General features: G+C 41.3%; 1 protein-coding gene across 3 annotated transcripts; it reads right to left on the reverse strand.

The window, feature by feature from the left end:
* Nucleotides 1-7,917: 7,917 nt before the first annotated feature.
* Nucleotides 7,918-19,595, reverse strand: kras (KRas proto-oncogene, GTPase). 3 transcript variants are annotated; one of them, XM_014125396.3, is made up of 6 exons: nucleotides 19,335-19,595; nucleotides 16,176-16,293; nucleotides 15,383-15,561; nucleotides 14,470-14,629; nucleotides 12,532-12,656; nucleotides 7,918-11,663 (listed from the first exon to the last, which is right to left on the reverse strand). In XM_014125396.3, exons 2-5 carry the CDS (start codon nucleotides 16,284-16,286, stop codon nucleotides 12,537-12,539), a joined length of 570 nt encoding a protein of 189 aa, XP_013980871.1. In that variant the 5' UTR covers nucleotides 16,287-16,293; nucleotides 19,335-19,595; the 3' UTR covers nucleotides 7,918-11,663; nucleotides 12,532-12,536. The 3 variants fall into 3 exon arrangements, with proteins under 3 accessions (XP_013980871.1, XP_013980870.1, XP_013980872.1); XM_014125395.3 differs by lacking the exon at nucleotides 19,335-19,595 and adding an exon at nucleotides 18,944-19,303; XM_014125397.3 differs by lacking the exons at nucleotides 12,532-12,656; nucleotides 19,335-19,595 and adding an exon at nucleotides 18,944-19,293.
* Between the last annotated feature and the right edge of the window lie 1,054 nt (nucleotides 19,596-20,649).

Below are 20,649 nucleotides of genomic sequence, written 5' to 3' on the forward strand. Positions count from 1 at the left end.
GCACAGCAAGCTGTCTAATATCTGAATGTGACATTCAGCTGTGCTATTGTATTCAATTTGATATTTTCTCTTTGAGTGGTAGAAGTAGGTAAATGGAGGTTCCTGACATGAACTGTCAGTTCATCAAAGAGACAGACGAGAGAGAAGCAGTGGAATAGGACAGCTCGTGTCATTCTTGCTGATTGATGTCTGTCTAAACTGCAATCCAAACAGCAGGGCAGACTCAGACTTTCTATCTGAGATAGAACAACTCCCCACTCCTCCACCTGGCCATCTCTTTAAAAGCACCATCCCAAACAGTGTGAGGCTCTGGCTCTGGCCCAACCTATCGGTTTCTGGACCAATCAGACGGCCACGAATGTGTTCGCATTCGGTGAAGAGTCAAGGAGGTACTCAGATCCAGACTCATTGCGGAGAAGAGACTAACGTTTGTGGGCGTGGCTTGGCGTTTGGCCGGAGCAAGGGGCCTGGGTAGCCAGGCAAGCACTACACAGCTGATTCAAATTATCAACCCATCATCAAGCTTTGATTATTTAAATCTGTTGTGTAGTGCTAGGACAAAAACCAAAATGCACCTGTTGGAGTTCTCCGGACCGAGTTTGGGAAACACTGTGTCTAACTGTCTAAAAAGTCCAATAAGACAGTGTATGGCTGTAAGATTCAGCCTTCTGGTCATGCAGACACTCCATGCATGGGTGGTAGGTACAGTATTCATCAACTACAGTAGGTTTAGTGAAGTTAAACAATGATCAACTTACTATCTGCATTCCTAATTATGCAGTAGTTTCCCTCAGTATTGATTGAAGATTTCTGTGTGAACGTATCATTTTACAGGTGTATGTGTGCATGCGTGTGTGTTTGTTGGTGTGTGGGTCTGTCTCTGCATGCGTGTGTGCTTGAATATGTGTCTACAGATCATTTTGCAGCCGACAGTCCTTTCTCCACTTTTCTATTGTGTCTTGAATCAATCCCCGGAGTGTAACAATACCTATTTCTCTGTGTATAATTGGACTGGATGACAGGCACATCTGAAGTCAGCAGATAAAAGAATCTCCTGATAATGGAGTGTCTGGCCTGTGACATGACTGGAATGACGAGAAGATAGCAGTGCAGGTGCACTCACAGACACACACACAGACACACGCAATAATGCACATGCACAGACATATATGCAGGTACGCAGGGGCACACACACACACACACACACACACACACACACACACACACACACACACACACACACACACACACACACACACACACACACACACACACACACACACACACACACACACACACACACACACACACACACACACACACACACACACACACACACACACACACCCCTGAACAATGACATGCTTACATACCTGCACAAAAGTCCATGGCCATAAACTGAGAGAAAGTTTTGTAGAAAAGAGAAGGTAGAAATAAAACAGATAGTGATATCATGTGTACTTATTAACGATCCCCATTAGTTTCAGAGATTGTCAGAATATGAATGTCTTCTGTTACTAGCAAATTATTGATTTTATGAACCTTGTTTCTTAGGCTACATATGTTAACGTGGCCTATTTTTAGCACTTTTCTGGCATGCTTGATTGTTTTCATTGCTTTATTGGGAGCTTAGCAGAAGTAGACATGCTCATGTTATTTATGTTAGTGCAGGGTGAGCTGCACATAATCACAACTCTCCGGAGCAAAATAACATTGCTCATTTATCTAACTACACAAAAATGAATTTAGTATAAAATGTATCACTTGCAAGATCCCGGACATTTGTCAGAAAATAATCGAATAATGACACTGTGAAGCAGAGTGTAAGTTTGAACAGTTGTCAGCATAACAAATTATTATTAACTTATTTAGTTATTCTAGCTTAGATATTTATAGCTTGACAAAATCACACACGCTTGCACGCACGCACGCACACACACACACGCACACACACACACAGAGAGACTGTGAACCAAAACACAGGGAATCCATCTCCAAACAGACCTCAAGGGAGCATTAGTAAACAAAGAAACCGCAATCTCAACTTTCCAAACAGAAAAACGCTCTGAAAGCACAAAAAGTTTCTGCGTCAATGTATTTGCTGTTTGCTTTGACGCAAGGAAAACCACCATTACCCAAACATCTCCACTTTGACAGACACATTAAAAGCATTGTCTCTTTACCATCCCTCCCACCTTCCCTCCCACTCTCCCTCCCTCCCTCCCCTTCCCTCTGTATTTCTGTCTCTCTCCCTGTTGCTCTCGCTCTCTCTCTCCCTCTCTCTCTTTCTCCCCCCATCCCTCTCTCCTTCTATCAGCCCAGTTCTGTTAAAGCACCTGTGTAAACTTCACAGCCCAATGTTTTATCTACCATGGAGAAGCCCATACATATATGAGGATCAATTCAGTCATTTGGATGACTCAAATAAGATAAAAGGAAAAGTTAATATTATTCAGCATTCATTCACTCAAACGTATATCAAAATAACAGTGACATAACACTATGTGGTACAGTACATGATTCAATACTGCTTCTCGTTTGAAAATACAATAATTCTCCAAATGTTTTATTTCTTTTAACTTTATTTAACTAGGCAAGACAGTTAAGAACAAATTCTTATTTACAATGACATCATAGAAACAGTGGGTTAACTGCCTTGTTCAGGGGCAGAACGACAGATTTTTATCTTGTCAGCTCGGGATTCAATCTAGAAACCTTTCGGTTACTAGTCCAACGCTCTAACCACTAGGCTACCTGCCACCCCAAATAGAACACTGATTTACCACTCTCCAGTTGACTCCAGTTATGCATTGTAATGATATTCCATGTATGTCCGTTTAGGGACAAATACATAAGACAAACCAGTTTGGACAAATAAAATACACACTGAAGACATATAATAGCATCCATAGATTTCCAAAGGTGATTGGTTTCCTGTTTGTCCTTTATATCCCCTTCGCATATATCTGAAATGAAATATGTATTTCCATACCAGACAGTAATTCAGAAATAAATTAATTCAAGTGGAAACTTTCTTTCGCACATGTAAAATGAAACCACTGTGCACCACAAATACTCTCAGAAATAGTCAAGTAAATCCTATTGTCTTACATATTACTGTGCCTTGCCTTTCCTAAAGCAAATCCATACTGGTCATATCGAAGAGGAGAACAGACACATTGTTTAGTAACAGTAGAGAGCATTTATGAGTGTGGCTGGATTGTGTCTTCCACAATGCAGGATGGTCTGTCAGAGAGAGGCCCTTAGGGGGCTAGCACCACACCATGCCTGGCTGCAGAATGGCTTCTGTGTCGTGTGTGTGTGTGTGTGTGTGTGTGTGCGTGTGTGCGTGTGTGCGTGTGTGTGTGTGTGTGTGTGTGTGTGTGTGTGTGTGTGTGTGTGTGTGTGTGTGTGTGTGTGTGTGTGTGTGTTTAAGTTTGTGTGTGTGTGTTTATGTTTGTGCGTGTGTGTGTGTTTAAGTTTGTGTGTGTGTGTTTATGTTTGTGCGTGTGCGTGTGTGTGTAAATCTCTCTCCATCGGCAGCGTGTGAGGATGGCTGTTAAGGGACTGGCTGGAGAGGAGAGCTGGCTCACAGGGCCCTAGATTGATGAAGTGATGGTGATGGATGGAGGTAATAAAGGCCTGGATGTCCTGTCTGTTGCCCGTGATGAGGCTGGTATGAATCACCCGTCGGGGGCTGCTTCTCAACATGCCACTGCTCAGTCCACAGCCCAATAGTCTTTATAGTCAACACACATCACTTGTTAAGGGGTGCTGGGCAAAAGACAACTTCTAGAAATAAAGTAGGACCAGCACACGATTGCTCCACCACAGACCTTTAATTAGTCCAATAAATACAGTGTTTTGATCCAGGAGAGGATCTTCGGCAGGTCCCAGAGTTTCGGGTCCTTCTCCATTTCGATGTGGATCCATTCCTTCACCTCTTAATCCATCCTTGCATCCCTCTCTATCCATGTCTCTCCACCCCGTCATCCCTCCAACCTCGACCCCTCCACCACACGCAATCGTGACTTCCCATAACCATCCAGGCAGCACGCCAAAGTATCCACATTCAACAAGATGACATTAAGTGTACATTTATTGCCTCTATTACATACTGAAACTGATGTGCAAACTGCAAAGTTTCACTGGATCTAAAGCAAGGGTCGGCAACGGGCAACCCGCGGACCAGTTTTATGAAATGATTGTCATTTTCAAATATAATCTCTTTTTAGGCTTAATTGTGGTCAATTTGCAGTGTACAAATGTTTATTATAATTTTCCAGCCCCCCCGATGATTCGCTCTGACATAAAATCTAGTAGCCTACCCCTGATCAAAAGCATACCATTATGCAGACTATTATATGATTGCCAGCATAATGGCAATTTAATAACTATGGACTGTTTACCTTTCTTAGATTTGTATTCAAATATCACTTGATAAGTGATTGCAACTATGAAGGCAAAAACAACCCAATCAACTCAATCAAGCCAGTCTTCCTTGAGAGGGTCATTAGAAAACACGAGGCCTTTTAAAAGAGCAGTGTTTGTTTCAACATAATCAGTAAATGATCTGAGATGATAATTGGTAGTTTGGTTGTTCCAGATGCTGTGCCGTGGTCTGTGAGGGTTTAGTCGAGAGGCCACCCTCTGATAAAAGAGACAGCATGAAGGGCTTTCAAAGTGCCACAGCACCTGGAGGCAATGCAATTTATCACTGTTTGCATGAATATTTATCATCAAGCTCCTTTTCTGCCTTCAGGGTTGTATGGAAATGTGGCTGTATAATGTCTTCTTCTGTGGTGTTCTGTTGAAAGACACCTGAACCTAGTGACCCCTAATTACTGACTGGTAACTTCCCCACATAGTAGCTGCCTCACGGGCACAGGGCAGACACGCTTCATTAAAACAAGAAGCAAATTCACTTTTCCCTCTACTAGCAAGGCAGAGGCCAGACAATTGTGAATTCACCCTGCATTCTGCTTGTGCTATGTGGTTGTGCTTGATAGTGGGCACGAGGGCACAGACAGGGAAGTAGGTGATGGAGGATTTGCCTGTCTGGGTTGAGAGAGTTTGGGTGGAACCAGACCGAGGACTTGGGCTGTTATCAAGTTGGGAACATTTGCTATTTCTCTGCCCCCTCACCCCTTCACCTATTCCCCTACCCCAAAGTGGGCCCAGAGAGCCAGGGATTGGTGTCTGGTCATCTTTTTTAGTGCTTTATCAGACCTGCAGGGTTCTCAGTGCCGTCCCCGGATTACAGAGCAGGGAGGGGGGTTGTGACTGACAGGCCTCGGACTAAGCTGCCCCCGGGGGGTCGGGGGGGGGGGGGGGGGTGGGGGGTGGGGGCAGCGGTATTTGTGAAGTCCGCTCAGACTTGTACTTCTATTACAATTTTCTCTCCGGCTAGTCTCCGACTTGTCAGGGAGACAGAATGCCCTCTCTGCCTAATTTAACATATCTCCCTTCCCTCTCATTCTGTCTGTCTCTGCTGCGTCATGGTGGGTGCTGTAGCCTAGCTTCAACAGCTCTATTGTTTTGTGTGGAGCGTAATTGAGCATGTCACAAGATGTTAACCTTGTTTATATTGCATGGTGAAAATCTGAATACAGCTAAACTGCCGTTTGAACATAATACTCTAATATTTCGTATAAAACACGCCAGGGACAATTACAGGTGCATAAAAACAGGACCAAGATCCATTTCAGCAAGATGACAGAGGATTCAAGACTGAGCATAATTATGCAACATGTAGCAACATGTAGCCAAATAGGGGTTTCATCTTGATCAATAACGTAACAAGTCAATTATACAACAATGAGGTATGTTGGCTTCACCAAATAATACATTTCAACCAGTTAACCACACATTGTGTGACGCTAATCTAGACATGGCATCCACAGAGCAACATCCTTACAATGCCCGTCTGTTGTCTCCGAATTTGATCCCTCTGGCATTTACTCCACAACAAATATTTTGGGAAAATATAAAATCTTTGATTTAACATGACAGGGCCTTTTACACAGTAGGACAAAACAAGCCTGGTCATCTTAGGGCACAAACCCAGAGGAAAATGCCTGACACCACTGTAGCAGTGATATGGCTATGGCTGTAGACTAGATGGGGCTGGTGAGTGCTACAGCTGAAAATCAGCCATAAGAAGCCCCCTTTTAAAATCAGAAATGAGATTTGATTCTTGAAAAATACAACTTAGAAATGATATATCATGAGCTTAGTTTAACTGTCACACCACATGAGAACCCAAAATATAAGCTTATTTTTCTCCAGTTTTTGTAAACATTGTAAATGTAAACAAACACTGTATAGGCTCATAACATGGTTAAAACATCGATGGTCAGTTCTTGCATCCATAGCTCTGTCTATTAATTTGAGAGTGGTTACATTTCTCCAGGCCCATCCCTCATCCGCTTTTTACCAAAACAGAGGTGGGGCGACCATTTTGTTATTGTTTCATCTGTGGATTATGAAGATATCAAAGTGTCACCAACAAAAACCTTAACAATAGGCCTACAGCAAATGCAGCATATGGCATTCATTTTTCACATGAAAATATCACTTTTCTGTAGTGCTCAAAGCATGCCATTCCATGAGCGTAGCATTTCTTTTTCAACTTGAATCAATGAGCCCAATCAGTCCTCCATGACAACAAAATCATAAACAACAGAGTAGGGCTGGCTAAAATATCCTTCGTTTTGGGGTCATGCTCAGGTAAAACAATTTGGCTAATCTATACTTCCATATTTCCAAGTCCTATTCTTGAAGATCAAGGAGTATAACATTTATTGGATTGACTGAAATTCTGATAGACTTTGGTTTTTAATGTAAAGATATAATTTAATCGTATTATTATATGATGAAGAAATCGATGGGTTAGAAGAAGCCTACATAACCAACCATAGAATAAAATGTAACATCCATATATGGCCAGCTACTGTATGTAAACTTTAACATTGATTTATCCTGCAATGGACGTGGTTCAATTGGTAACATTTATTTTTGTATTCTTCTAATGCCTCTTAAGGGGAAAGTAATCTAAAAGTAACTGAATGTAATCAGATTACATTACTGAGTTTAGGTAATCCAAAAGTTACATTACTGATGACAATTTTGGACAGGTAACTGTAACGGATTACATTTAGAAAGTAACCTACCCAACCCTGATTATAGCATGTGCAATATGCAGATGGCTGTCTCAGTCTAGGGGCTCCATTCCCTGGTTACACTTGATGCTCTGGCTGTTAGCCTCAGTCAGACACAGCAGCATGAGAAAACAGTGACCAATGCTGGCCAAACTCATGACATGACGCACAGTCTGGTAGAACTACAAGACTACAACCCTAAACAACTATTCATCAATGGTACAGTTAATCCACCGTCATCCACACATGCATCTTTATGTTATACATGTTTGGTAATATGTCAATCTACCTAATCTCTCAGCCAGCATGATAAACTATACACACATGCCCATGGATTTTGTGTTGTAGATATGTGGTAGTAGAGTAGGGGCCTGAGGGCACACACTTAAAGTGTTTGGAAATCTGTTGTGAATGTACTATAATGTTTTTTAAATTGTATAACTGCTTTAATTTTTCTGGACCCCAGGAAGAGTATCTGCTGCCTTGGCAACAGCTAATGGGGCTCCATAATAAATACTAATAAACTAGTTGTCTGAGGGTCCTGTGCTTCTGTCCAAACATGAGGCATGATCACGCATCCCCACCCGAGCTCCCTCATGTTCATAAATAACAATAGAACAGCACTCATGGAAGCCTCCACCAGGGAATATATGAGCGTAAATATGACTTCAGATAAGCCCACTACGAACTGGCAGACAGCACCAAAATAACCCTATAATTCCTGGGGCACAAATATGAGCAAAGATGAGAAGACAGAGCCAATTCCTCTTTTCTTTATTAAATAGGAGTGGTGAGATTCATGGAAAAAAGTTTCTGAGATCAGATCACCACTCTACACACTGCCCAAAGAGAGATCTCTACTGATGTGTTCAACAGTGGTCATTCATTCACTCCCCTGGACCTGGACCCAGTCACTCTCCCGAGTCCCATCATACACAAACAGAGAGGAGTAGTGAAAACTCCATTAAAGCAACATTCATTTAGACATACCAACAAAATGAAGCACAATTTACAAAATATGCACCTTTCAGTATGACAATAGGTTGTTAAAATACAATCCAAGTATAAATTATACTTTTTTTCTCAGAAATCAGCCATTGGCACGTAAAAAAAGGGAGGCGGAATATTTCAACACATTTCGGTATAGTTACTTTTCTTGATACAGTATTGTTAACAAATGGGTTCCCATAATCAAAAATGCATTAACAGTTAATATCTACCTTTAGTAACAAAAAGGATTTAATCAAAGTGGGTCAAAAAAGCATAAATCCTAAGAACTAAGGCTGCACTTACACAGGCAGCCCAATTCAGATCTATTGCCAATTAATTGCATATGTGATACCCATCTGATATTTTCCCTGTGTAAACAGCAAAAAAAACACATGGAATCTGATCTTTGGACTTTTGATTTATACCACCTCCATATGTGGATCATAACCCTGATACAAACCCGATCCTCTATATGCAACCTCTGTCTGGATGCTCGGATCAGATTCTTTTCCTCTGAAGTGTTATTTATGCACATAAGAAGCACCCGAAATTGAAAGGAACAGAGACAGGAAACGAGCATTGCATCTGTGTGCTACATCAGTGTGAATGTGCAAATCTGATATGGGTCACATGTAAAACTGTATGGACAGTCAGAAGAAAATATTGGATATAGAAAGATAAATCAGATTTGGGTTCTTAGGGTGGTTGTGTAAACAGCCAAAATATATTGTATCGTGTATTATGTTTCAATTTAGAATCTTGTTCCTCTCAAACAGCACCGAGTTTGTAGCTCTTGAACAGACGTGACAGAGAAGCCTATGCTGTCTGACTGAAACACCCGATGCCAGCACAAAAGGCAATGTGTAAGAAGCCCCAAGGTAAAAAACTAGTAATAAGGTGGTGAAATATGTATTGACCCTGCAAAGCAAATATTCCGTGTTATAAATTCAGACTTTTTTTTCTGTAAAAACTCATTTAAATGGCAATTATTGCCTCATTTGCAGACATCAGTTCCAGTTACTACATCACTTGGAAGCAACAACCTGTGAAAGATAAACGTGACATAAAAATTATTGGACTGGACTAGTCATTTCACTTGAAAGCCAGCACAGAAAAACCCTCAACACCTTCCCACCCAAACTCCAAACCCCCCAAAACATCCATGGATGATTTAGAAGAATTCGTATGAACAATACATTTTTGAACACCCTTATCATGACACCATTACTATGGGGATGCAGCTTTGTACAAGTAAAAAATTAAAATAAAGTAATATGTGGTAGGACAAAACAAGGCCTTTAAGATTTGTTTTGCCTAATCTAGCCAATCCAAAAACAGGAGAGTAAGTTTATGGCAGCGATAAATACAAAAAGGATTGGGGAAATGTGCAAGGCATATTCTGTTAGGGTGTTTTATGTCCTGCATCTGAAGACAATGAGTCACTATTCTTTAAGAAGATAGTTCACCCGAAGAACACATCTACGTAGTCGACATTAGATGACTTGGTTTAAAGTTTAGGTTTGATTTAGGCATGCTATTTTTTTTGCACTCAACACTTCAGATGCTAAACTGTAACAAGGAAGCCCAGATCTTGATTTGCTGGCTCAATTAGCTGAGGTCAAATGTGTTACTCCAGTGAACTACCTTCAAAAACACAAAACATGACGCAAAATACACCAATCCTGAGGATAAGAGGGAAGTTCATAGCTTAAACAAGGTCTCTTCAGGAACAATTAACTCATCTTCTAGAACGTTCGTAATGAGCAGGGAATATCAAATCTAATGATAAAATAACTACAGGAGACACTGGCTTGTCATGGGTTTTAAGCAACATGAAGTGCCACTGAGCAACAACATTAGCTGCATGTCCTTTTCAAAATCACTGGCAGAATCTTGCTGTTCTGATGCCTCTCTTTACATAAAAATATATTTTGCTTCAAACCTGCCACCTGGAGCAATTCAGTTGTTGAGAAGGTTTCCCACCACTCAACAACTGGTTTCTACCCAAAAGATCAGATCATGTTTGGGGGATATGGATTGACTCAGGCCACGAAACACTATAAAAACCTGTGTGGCCCAACTGGAACAGAGCTCCTTGTTCCTGGCCCTAGTGGCTGTATCAGTATTATACAGTATTAGCATCACAGTGCTATTCCCCGTAAGAACACATTGCATGCAAAAAGGAAAGTCTCTCCTGTAGGCAGGAAATCCCCGCTCACCAATTACAAAAAAAAGCATTAACAGATACAAGTGAATTAAATGGGTAACCATGATTTTTTTTTTAACTAGGTACAGTAGTAAAGTTCATATGCATGCTAAAAGTACTGCATGATATTATTGAATCATATCTAGGAGTCTAATGTAGGAGGATGGGCATTATTACACACAGTGGACAGGACATTTGGAATTTCCCCTAATCAAGTGTTGGTCGTGCCTCCCGGTTGTTACTCCTTGTCCTATGGCAGGGGTACTCAACTCCTACAAGGTCCGGAGCCTGCTGATTTTCTGTTCTACCTGATAATTAATTGCACACACACCTGGTGTCACAGGTCTAAATCAGTCCCTGACTCGAGGGAACCAATGAAAAAAATGCAGTGGAACTGGCTTTGAGGTCCAGAGTTCAGTTTGAAGGTCCTATGGTATCGAATGGAATCATAGACTTAGATAGAAATCGCAGCATTGCATCTTTCCCATTATGGCGTCTGTGAGCATGGGCAGCGTCATTGAGGCCATATCCATTTTGAAGTAGTCAATTTTCTTCTTCTACTACTGCGAGTTGACAAACTGAAAGGGTGCATAGTGCCACCTGGAGTGTGTTTTTTGAACAGATATAAAGACGATGTACTGCCACCTGCAGTTATGAAATGTTTGCTCACAAGTATAATTAATTGGCTGATCCCTCCTGATGACCCGGATGGAATCATGTGATCCTTCCATAACCCATAGTAAGTCCTACCCAGTTGACTACTTAAAAATTGTGAAAGTCCTCAATGGCGTTGCCTATGCTAAAACTGGCTTTTAGGCACTATGGATGGAATTCAACTCTACCCCATACTATTAGAAGCATGTACTACAACAACCTCTTCTGCTCATGCTCTTCTAGCAGAGGGAAAATAAGCTTTTTAGGCTTGCTTTTTCTATTGTCCAAAATGTCCCTACAGTGTACCACTCCTAATTTATAATCAACCTATTGGACCAACACTTCTGGGCAACTGGCACTAAACACTAAGTAAAGCTTATTAGTTTCAAATTAGCAAAACGAATGAAGGCAGAAAAAAAAGGGTTCATTTCGATATTCGGTGTTGTGGTTACTAATAATTTAGTGTAATGTACAAAAATGTATTAAACAGTTTGAACACATTTTTTCTATCTTGAAAAGGGGGGGGGGGTCATTATTCACATGAGTATACACTTTGTCTTTGACTTCTTTTTCTTCTTCTTGCCCTCCTTGCTCATCTTCTCTTTGTGTTTTCGGATTTCCCGCACTAATGTGTAAAAGGCATCATCGACACCCTGGGGAAAAGAAAAAGATAAGTTACGGTTAATTTTGAAAACTTAACAAAAACATGGACGTTCTCATCTGTGACTAACGTGAAAGCTGGGTCAGATGCAAATGTAATGGGGGCGTCTGAAAAGGCTCCCCTATTTCACAATATAGTGCACTACTTTTGACTATAGGGATTAGGATAGCATTTCGGTGTGCACTACTAGTATGTTATAAATGTGTTAATTGTGTATGGATTCGTTGGAAGGTGGATTCGCAGCATCAGCTGGCCCAGCAGACAGCACAGACACAATCAATGGTGCCACAATGAGGCAAAAAATAACCAGGTCTTTGTCATTCGCTGAGCACGACATTGGTTTCCTCCCTGATGCAATGGGTGGTCATTTCAGATTGCGACAGAGAGAAAGAACAAGAGAGAGAGACAGACACAAAGGGAGTATCTGTGCCATAACAACATGGATGACTCACAGTTGGCCCAGGACTTGAGTTTCAGTGGAACACCTCTGTGTTGTCCTCTTAGTAATCACACTTCCTTGGGTCATCATTTCAACACTTAATTTCAGCCCAGATTATCACAATCTCCATTAAATCACACAGATCAGATCTCATTTGAGCAGACTACAGAATGATCAGCACTCCATGATAGTATAAACACACAGAGACAGAGCTACCACAGGAGTAGAAACCAACATGGATGCCTAGTTTCAAGGAGATCCCACGGCCCAGCAGATCCCAGGAGGTTATCTTAGACAGGAATGGATCCCGCCCACCAAGGAGCAAGCAGCACTACTTTCCCTGCTCGGTACCACGCGGACGACACCCTCCCACACACACACACCTGACGGACGGGAGGGAGCACGGCCGCTACACACTTACCCCTTTCACATCACAACACACTTTTTAAGCTTGACGCAGCGCGGGGTCTTTTCTTCCTTGCTGAGCTTTTTCAGCCGGTACAGCCTGATCTCCCGTACCAGACTGTAAAAGGCATCCTCCACTCTCTGCAGTGCGAAACACAGCTCTCCTCAGTTAAAGAATACAGGGACACTACATGGACTCCTTCAGTGTTAGGGAATATAGGGATAACTACGTGGACTCCCTCAGTGTTATGGAATATAGGGATAACTACGTGGACTCCCTCAGTGTTAGGGAATATAGGGATAACTACGTGGACTCCCTCAGTGTTAGGGAATATAGGGATAACTACGTGGACTCCCTCAGTGTTAGGGAATATAGGGATAACTACGTGGACTCCCTCAGTGTTAGGGAATATAGGGATAACTACGTGGACTCCCTCAGTGTTAGGGAATATAGGGATAACTACGTGGACTCCCTCAGTGTTAGGGAATATAGGGATAACTACGTGGACTCCCTCAGTGTTAGGGAATATAGGGATAACTACGTGGACTCCCTCAGTGTTAGGGAATATAGGGATAACTACGTGGACTCCCTCAGTGTTAGGGAATATAGGGATAACTACGTGGACTCCCTCAGTGTTAGGGAATATAGGGATAACTATGTGGACCCTCATTGAGTAGTTTTTATTGGATACTCGGTTGTCCTTGCCATAACCAGCACATTGAAAAAGTCGCACCACTGTGCATGGAGCTTCTATGTCTTTTAAACATTTGGGATGCAAGACTAAGACAAGTGTACATATAGCTATGTATGGAGCTGATGTATAAATCTACGGTCATCGTTTTATAGTTCAAAACATTATAGTAATTTAACTTCACAGGGGCATGACAGGTACAAACATTATACTCAGTGTCATTGTAAAAGGTGTGAAAGTGGTGTGTGTATTATTCAGTACAAGGGCAACACCAGGTAGCTGGTCGAATCGACCAATGAAAATGGAGAAGAGAGCTGGAAGAGACCAATCAGTGTCCCCCGTGTCCCCAGAAAGAGTTGTGATTGGACCGATGCAAAGAGAGCAGAAGGTTCACCTCACCGACTGCCAAATATATCACAGTGCCAGCCAGGCAAAGCATCACGACACACACACACCAACCACAAAACAGACAGAATAGAGCACGATGCCGCACAAGATCACACCCATCCCACTGTCCATCAAGCATGATTATTACCTCGCCACAAAACCATTACTGATAAATTCCCCTCTTTGGTGACGATTCAGTGAGAAATGTACAGATTTGTTGATTGCCAGATCCGTTATGAAGACTTCCCACATTACCATGACAGAGGGGCATGCACAGATAGAACAATTACTCATATATCAATAATTATATAAGCAAGGGGACTTTGCAGTGCATTACCTGATACATTTCCAAGCACCATTTAGAAACCGAGCAGATAGACACTGATACCAACAGAAATCAAAAAGTACCTTCGGAGTCATAAGAGGATCACAGGATTTTGTGAGATTGAAGTGGCCATGATTGTAAAAAGCCATTGCAAGGACACCTGACACAGCTGGTAAGATGTAATCTTGCTACAATAATGAAAATTGATCTGTGGAGAACATTGTTAAATGGTTTCTGTTTCACACCAGGAAATACCCTCAAAGCTACAAGCAACCCTTCACTATTACAAAGGCTTGATTTATTAAAAGGTGCAAAGTTATACCAGGTAATGCGTAGTAAATCTGTCCCAAATCCATCTTCAACTGGATATGTAGCAGAGCTAACATAGCCTTGGAATCCAGACTGAATAACGCTACATTTCAATTCACTGAATTCAGTCTGGATTTTCAGGCTAGCCAATGGCCGTCATGTTAAAAACCATGGCTATGGTTGCCATTTGCGCCATGGCTATGTCCACCTTGCCCACTACGGCCTGTTGTCGGTCTCTCACCTGTCTCGTTTTGGCTGAGGTCTCAATGAAGGGGATGCCGTAGCTGCGCGCTAAGTCCTGAGCCTGTTTGGTGTCTACCGTCCGGGACGGCAGGTCACACTTGTTCCCCACCAACACCATGGGCACGTCTTCTGAGTCTTTCACCCGCTTGATCTGCTCTCTGGAGAACAAAGACGACAAGGAAGGCAAGGGTTAAATAACAGTGTAATGCTTTGGTCGTCCAAAGTAAGTAGGGAATTTACTCGTTTTTTGGGGTTATTGATTTCACACACAATCTGGGTAAAGTTAGTTAAAGAGTGGGTTGTATTTACAAGTATAAAGTGATGTTGGCATTGACACACAGTTAAAGGGATACAGTTGGCAGAACCGTGTCTGCTTGGAAACTGCTTCACAGATGTTACAACTAGAATCTGGCTTTCCGCCATCAGTGCACTTGGCAGCAGTGCTTTGGATGTCCTGTACAGCAGCAGAATTTAGCTCAACCTATGTTGGTGGATGTCCTCTACAAGGGAAGAGTCTAGCTCACCTATATTGGTGGATGTCCTCTACAAGGAAAGAGTCTAGCTCACCTATATTGGTGGATGTCCTCTACAAGGAAAGAGTCTAGCTCACCTATATTGGTGGATGTCCTCTACAAGGGAAGAGTCTAGCTCACCTATAGTGGTGGATGTCCTCTACAAGGGAAGAGTCTAGCTCACCTATATTGGTGGATGTCCTCTACAAGGAAAGAGTCTAGCTCACCTATATTGGTGGATGTCCTCTACAAGGAAAGAGTCTAGCTCACCTATAGTGGTGGATGTCCTCTACAAGGGAAGAGTCTAGCTCACCTATAGTGGTGGATGTCCTCTACAAGGAAAGAGTCTAGCTCACCTATATTGGTGGATGTCCTCTACAAGGGAAGAGTCTAGCTCACCTATAGTGGTGGATGTCCTCGAAGGACTTGGTGTTGTTGATGGCGAAGACACAGAGGAAGCCCTCCCCTGTCCTCATGTACTGGTCCCTCATGGCGCTGTACTCCTCCTGACCTGCAGTGTCCAGGATGTCCAGCAGACACGTCTCCCCATCAATCACCACCTGCTTCCTGTACGAGTCCTGACGGAGGGAGAGAGAAAGAGAGGGATGGATTGGGTCAGGAGGGGCACCTTACCGGTAATCAAGTAGACTGGACACTTATGAATGATCACATATTCATAGGTGTCCAGTCTACCTGACTAGGAATCAAAACTTCTAGACCTAACAATATGGTCATAGAATGCTCATCTAATAAAGTCACAGAGGAAATTAAATAATATTAGAATCAGAGAGAATGGATGGGATGACTAAGAGTGACTATATGTGCACCAAGGGAAAAATGCACTCAATCTTCAAGCAGTCATAAAATTGATAGCTTTCAGAAAGTATAATTGAGTAATAATATCTGACATGTGAAACTACTAAAGCATTTAATCACACAGCAATCTATCATCAACCAACAAAATTAAACTGACTGAAAGACACCATGTTTATGATATTATAATATTCATACATTCAATTAACAGAAAATGATCAGAAATGATCAAAACCTATTTGGCATCTTTCATCTTCAACCAGAAAAACCTGCTAGAACTAAATTTCTACACAACTTTATTTCTAAACGATTTGTCTCCCGATTCCCAGGCATGCCTTGCTGAAGTAAGAGACAAGGGTGTACTGAAACTACTTATTACCTCGATGGTGGGGTCATATTCATCCACAAAGTGGTTCTGAATGAGCTGGATGGTGAGCGCGCTCTTGCCCACGCCTCCTGCTCCCACCACCACCAGCTTGTATTCTGTCATCGTTCACCTGTGGGAGAGAAAGCACACAGAAATAAGGTCAGTGAATATATAAAACCTTTTATGAGCTACACACTACCTATCGACACAACAATCCTTCAACTGGGATCTCCAAAACCTGGACATTTCTGGAAAGTTTCCAACCCTATGCACACATAATGAGAATGAAGCTGAAGCCATCTGGTCAAGTTGTATTAATTCCCTTAAACTAAATTTAAGTGCAAAATTGTATTTTGTCCCGATTGTCTCCAGATTGCATTTCATTTGCACAATGGTCCTCCTATGTTCTCCAGAGCTGGAGGGAATGTATACAATAACAGATCTCTTTGGATACAAGAATGTTTAAATTCTATCCAATTTCATCCTGCAATTTTACAGAAAGCGGGATGAGTGTATATATTATTATATTATGCCGCACGCCATCGCTCACCCATATATTTATATGTACATATGCTTATTCATCCCTTTACATTTGTGTGTATAAGGTAGTTGTTGTGAATTTGTTAGATTACTTGTTAGATATTACTGCATAGTCGGAACTAGAAGCACAAGCATTTCACTACACTCGCATTAACATCTGCTGACCATGTGTATGTGACCGATAAGATAGTAGAGTATAATATCACATTTTATAACATTCTGAAATGGGATTATCAACAAAGAGAAGATATTGAAAACTATGAAAGAGACTGGAATTCCGGAAAGATAAGGCAGCTTATGTATATCAGGTCTGTTGACTATTATATTACTATGAATTGGCACAATCAATGTTCTTTCTGATTAAATAATGACTTGTCATCATTATTTAACATTGTTTGAACAGAAGATTGCCATTTACAATTACCCCAAATATCATCCCCACAAATGTTGCTACTAAATTATCCTTCAACTGAAATGTAGCTCTAAGTGTAACAACACAAGTTCAATAGATAGTTGTGAGTAACAGCTACACAATGGGATCTGGCCTCAGGCAGTAGACACAGATCTATGATGTTACATAATGGTCCCAAAATTGAGAAACAACTAGGAAGCACACTGCTATGCAGACGATATGTGAACAACAACTGTCCATACAGTTTCCCTTTTCAAAAACATACCCTGCTAGGTTTAATACTGAGGTCAGTTCTGAGAATCTTGTATTGTCAATACAAACAAAAAGACCTCACCCATGCCTTCACCCAACTGAGGTATACATTTACTAACAAAGTTAGTGTTTCATCACACTTCTCATACGCCCCTTGAAATGATCAGCCTGGAGTTCTACACCTATTTATGTACTCCCTCTGAAAATGCATGAAACAAAAGGAGCATTATAAACTGGATGGTTCGAGCCCTGAATGCTGATTGGCTGAAATCTGTGGTATATCAGACCGTATTCCATGGGTATGACAAAACGTTTATTTTTACTGCTCTAATTACGTTGGTAACCAGTTTATAATACTAATAAGGCACCTCAGGGATTTGTGGTATATGGCCAATATACCACGGCTAAGGGCTGCATCCATGAACTCGGCGTTGTGCATAAGAAGTTCCCTTAGCCGTGGTATATTGGCCATATACCACACCCCCTCTGGCGTTATTGCTTAAGTATAGCACTTATGCCTACTATTTCTATTGAATGTGACATTATAGGCCTAATGATCACCATCATCAGAAACTATTGCCTACAGTGTGGATAAGGTAAATACAGATTAATCATGACTTTCAGATTCTACCACTGACATAAAATTATTGTACAGTAGGCTTAATAACTTGGCCACAACGTTTGCACTGTTAGTACAATTTTGACAGCCCTTTTATATCCTCACATCCTGCAGGAAATCGAAAGCTTAATCATGATTGGCTAGTCCTGACACCTGTACAGTCAGCTGCCATTATCAGTCATCAACAAGGTTGTAATGTCTAATCAAGCACTCTCCCCGGGTTCTGGTTTCAGATCAATTACAAGTTACAGTAAAATACATGGCAATATTGTGGGAAAGTATTGTTAAAGAGTAGACAAAAAGACACCTATAAAGAAAAATCGAACAGTGTCCATTTTATGCAGTTTACTTATTCACATAATCTGATGGTAGACAAAGTGATCCTTTCAACCATTTTCATTAGTAGTCAACCAATGCCCAATGACAGCAGTAGCTTCCATTGTAAAGTGTAGGCCTACTACTAGTCATGAATAAAATACTCTACACGTGAAATGATGAGAACAAAACACCCTTATCGATACACCCTCAGGTTGACTGGCTGTAGCCTACAATAACTGGAGTAGGTCCACATGGATAGAGTAGCCTAGATTATGCAGATCCCCACAAGTATTAGTTAACTAGATTAGCCGTGTGCGAATTTAATTAACACTAAACGTTATCTGGTGGCACACTGGATTGAACGCTATGTGTAAACCCGGTAGAACCTGCAGCGTTCATGGGCGACTTGATGAGTTTGAAGCCGCCATAAATACCGCATAGGTCTGCATTTCAGACATTAGGTTAACAATTGGGCGTAGTTTGCATAAACAACTATACTTTAGCTGCAAATGTCCAGCAAATTATGAAATCAATACAGACCCAACATAAAATTAAGTTACCGGCGAAGGTATACAATGTCACCCCTGTATCCATTGTGTAAAGTGATACAAATGTAGCGATCTTGTTAAATTGTTTTACCTTTAGCTTATGGAGTTCCGCGTCCGAAGTAGCGACCAAATAACAAGTCAAGCAGATAATCCTCCCTTTTCACACGATCTCTACATTTCCTACTTCACACTGAAACGGCCCCATTTATGTAGATTAAATGTATTTGAAAAAGCAGACGAAAGTAAGGAAATTAATCAATTGAACTTTATATTTGATCCAGCGTTGGGCCTGCTACTGTCGATTCAGCTGAGTTTGGTTTAAGTGCGAATATGGGCGGATACCGGGTGCAGAGTAGCCTAGTACAGCTCTTACTTAGAAAGCAGGGGATTTCAACTGGTTTCGGTGTGATATCACTACACTAGTGTCGCAATATAAAGACGCTCTTCCCCCCTGTTCTCCACTCAATGCACATCTACTTTACCTCAATGTATTGTTCTGGTGGGTGCCTGTGTTGGCAGATTGTGTTTTGAAACGTTCTGGAGTCGATATGTCTTTCCAAGAGGACTGAAATAGGGCGTATACATATGCGTTCAAATAATTTGGAATGACATAAATAGGCATATTTAAACCATTTATATCTAGAAATCGATCATTATGGCAGTGTTAATTTAATTATTATATCTAGCATCAATATTTCAAGACCTATCTCTGGGAATAAATGGTCTACTTCCCAGTGAAGCTGGAACAATAACGGACAGGGGGCGCCTCCACTATATATAGGCTCTAAATATAACTGGAATGTACTGGAGGGACGTCATTCCCAGGCAAGGAAATGATTGGTGATCCCGTGTCAGTTTTTCTCGGATTTCACTGGTATACCTTCTGCGCAGAATATGTGCATAGAGATAGAAGGTAAAAACATACAGCTAGGCTCGGAGACAAACAGAGAGGCGGTAACTAACTGACACAATTACGCATATGCTTAACATTTAAATTACACATGTTCATAAAACTAAAGTGCGCAGCACCTATGCCGTTTTTTTTTTTTTTTTTGTCAGAAATGCGCAGAATAGCTATGGACAGAACATATAGATACAGTAGATAGTGGACTCTAGTGCTCAAAAGACCATTTTAGTCCATTTAGGACTTTCACCATTTTGAAGTAGTCAACTGGGTGGGACTTCCTATGGGCTAAGGAACGATCATGTCATTTCATCCAGGTCATCAGGCGGGATCAGCCAATGAATTATCCTCGTGAGCAAACATTCCAAAACTACAGGTGGCAGTAAATCACCAACCTTTGCTTTATACATGTTCAAACAATACACTCCAACTCATAGAAGTAGTAGAAGAAATTTGACTACTTCAAAATCTATAGCAATGGAGCTGCCCATGCTCTCGCTGAAGCCATAATGGGACAGATACAATGCTGCATCCTCTAACTATCTTCATGGGACAGAACCATACCCCTTTTTCTGTGAGAATTCAAACACTATTTATTGATGAAGGTAAAATAGTGCCTTAAGTGTACAAGCATGTAAAGTATGATTTGCGCATGTAACATATGAGTTGCACCTATATAATCAGTTTTGTAGTTGCAAAAAAATATTTGAAAACATTTAACTTCTTTTGAGAATAAATGCAAGAACACTTGCAAACATGTAAGTTCATATGCAAATAAATTAAATAACATTTGCAAGCATGCAAAAAATTTGAAAATAAACTTGCGACTGGTAAATATTCTTCTGTGAATAAAAACTACATTAGCCGATGTCGAATCTGTGCGCAGCTTCATT

Source organism: Salmo salar, chromosome 10 (genome assembly GCF_965601325.2).
Source record: "Salmo salar chromosome 10, fSalSal1, whole genome shotgun sequence".
NCBI lineage: Eukaryota > Metazoa > Chordata > Actinopteri > Salmoniformes > Salmonidae > Salmo > Salmo salar.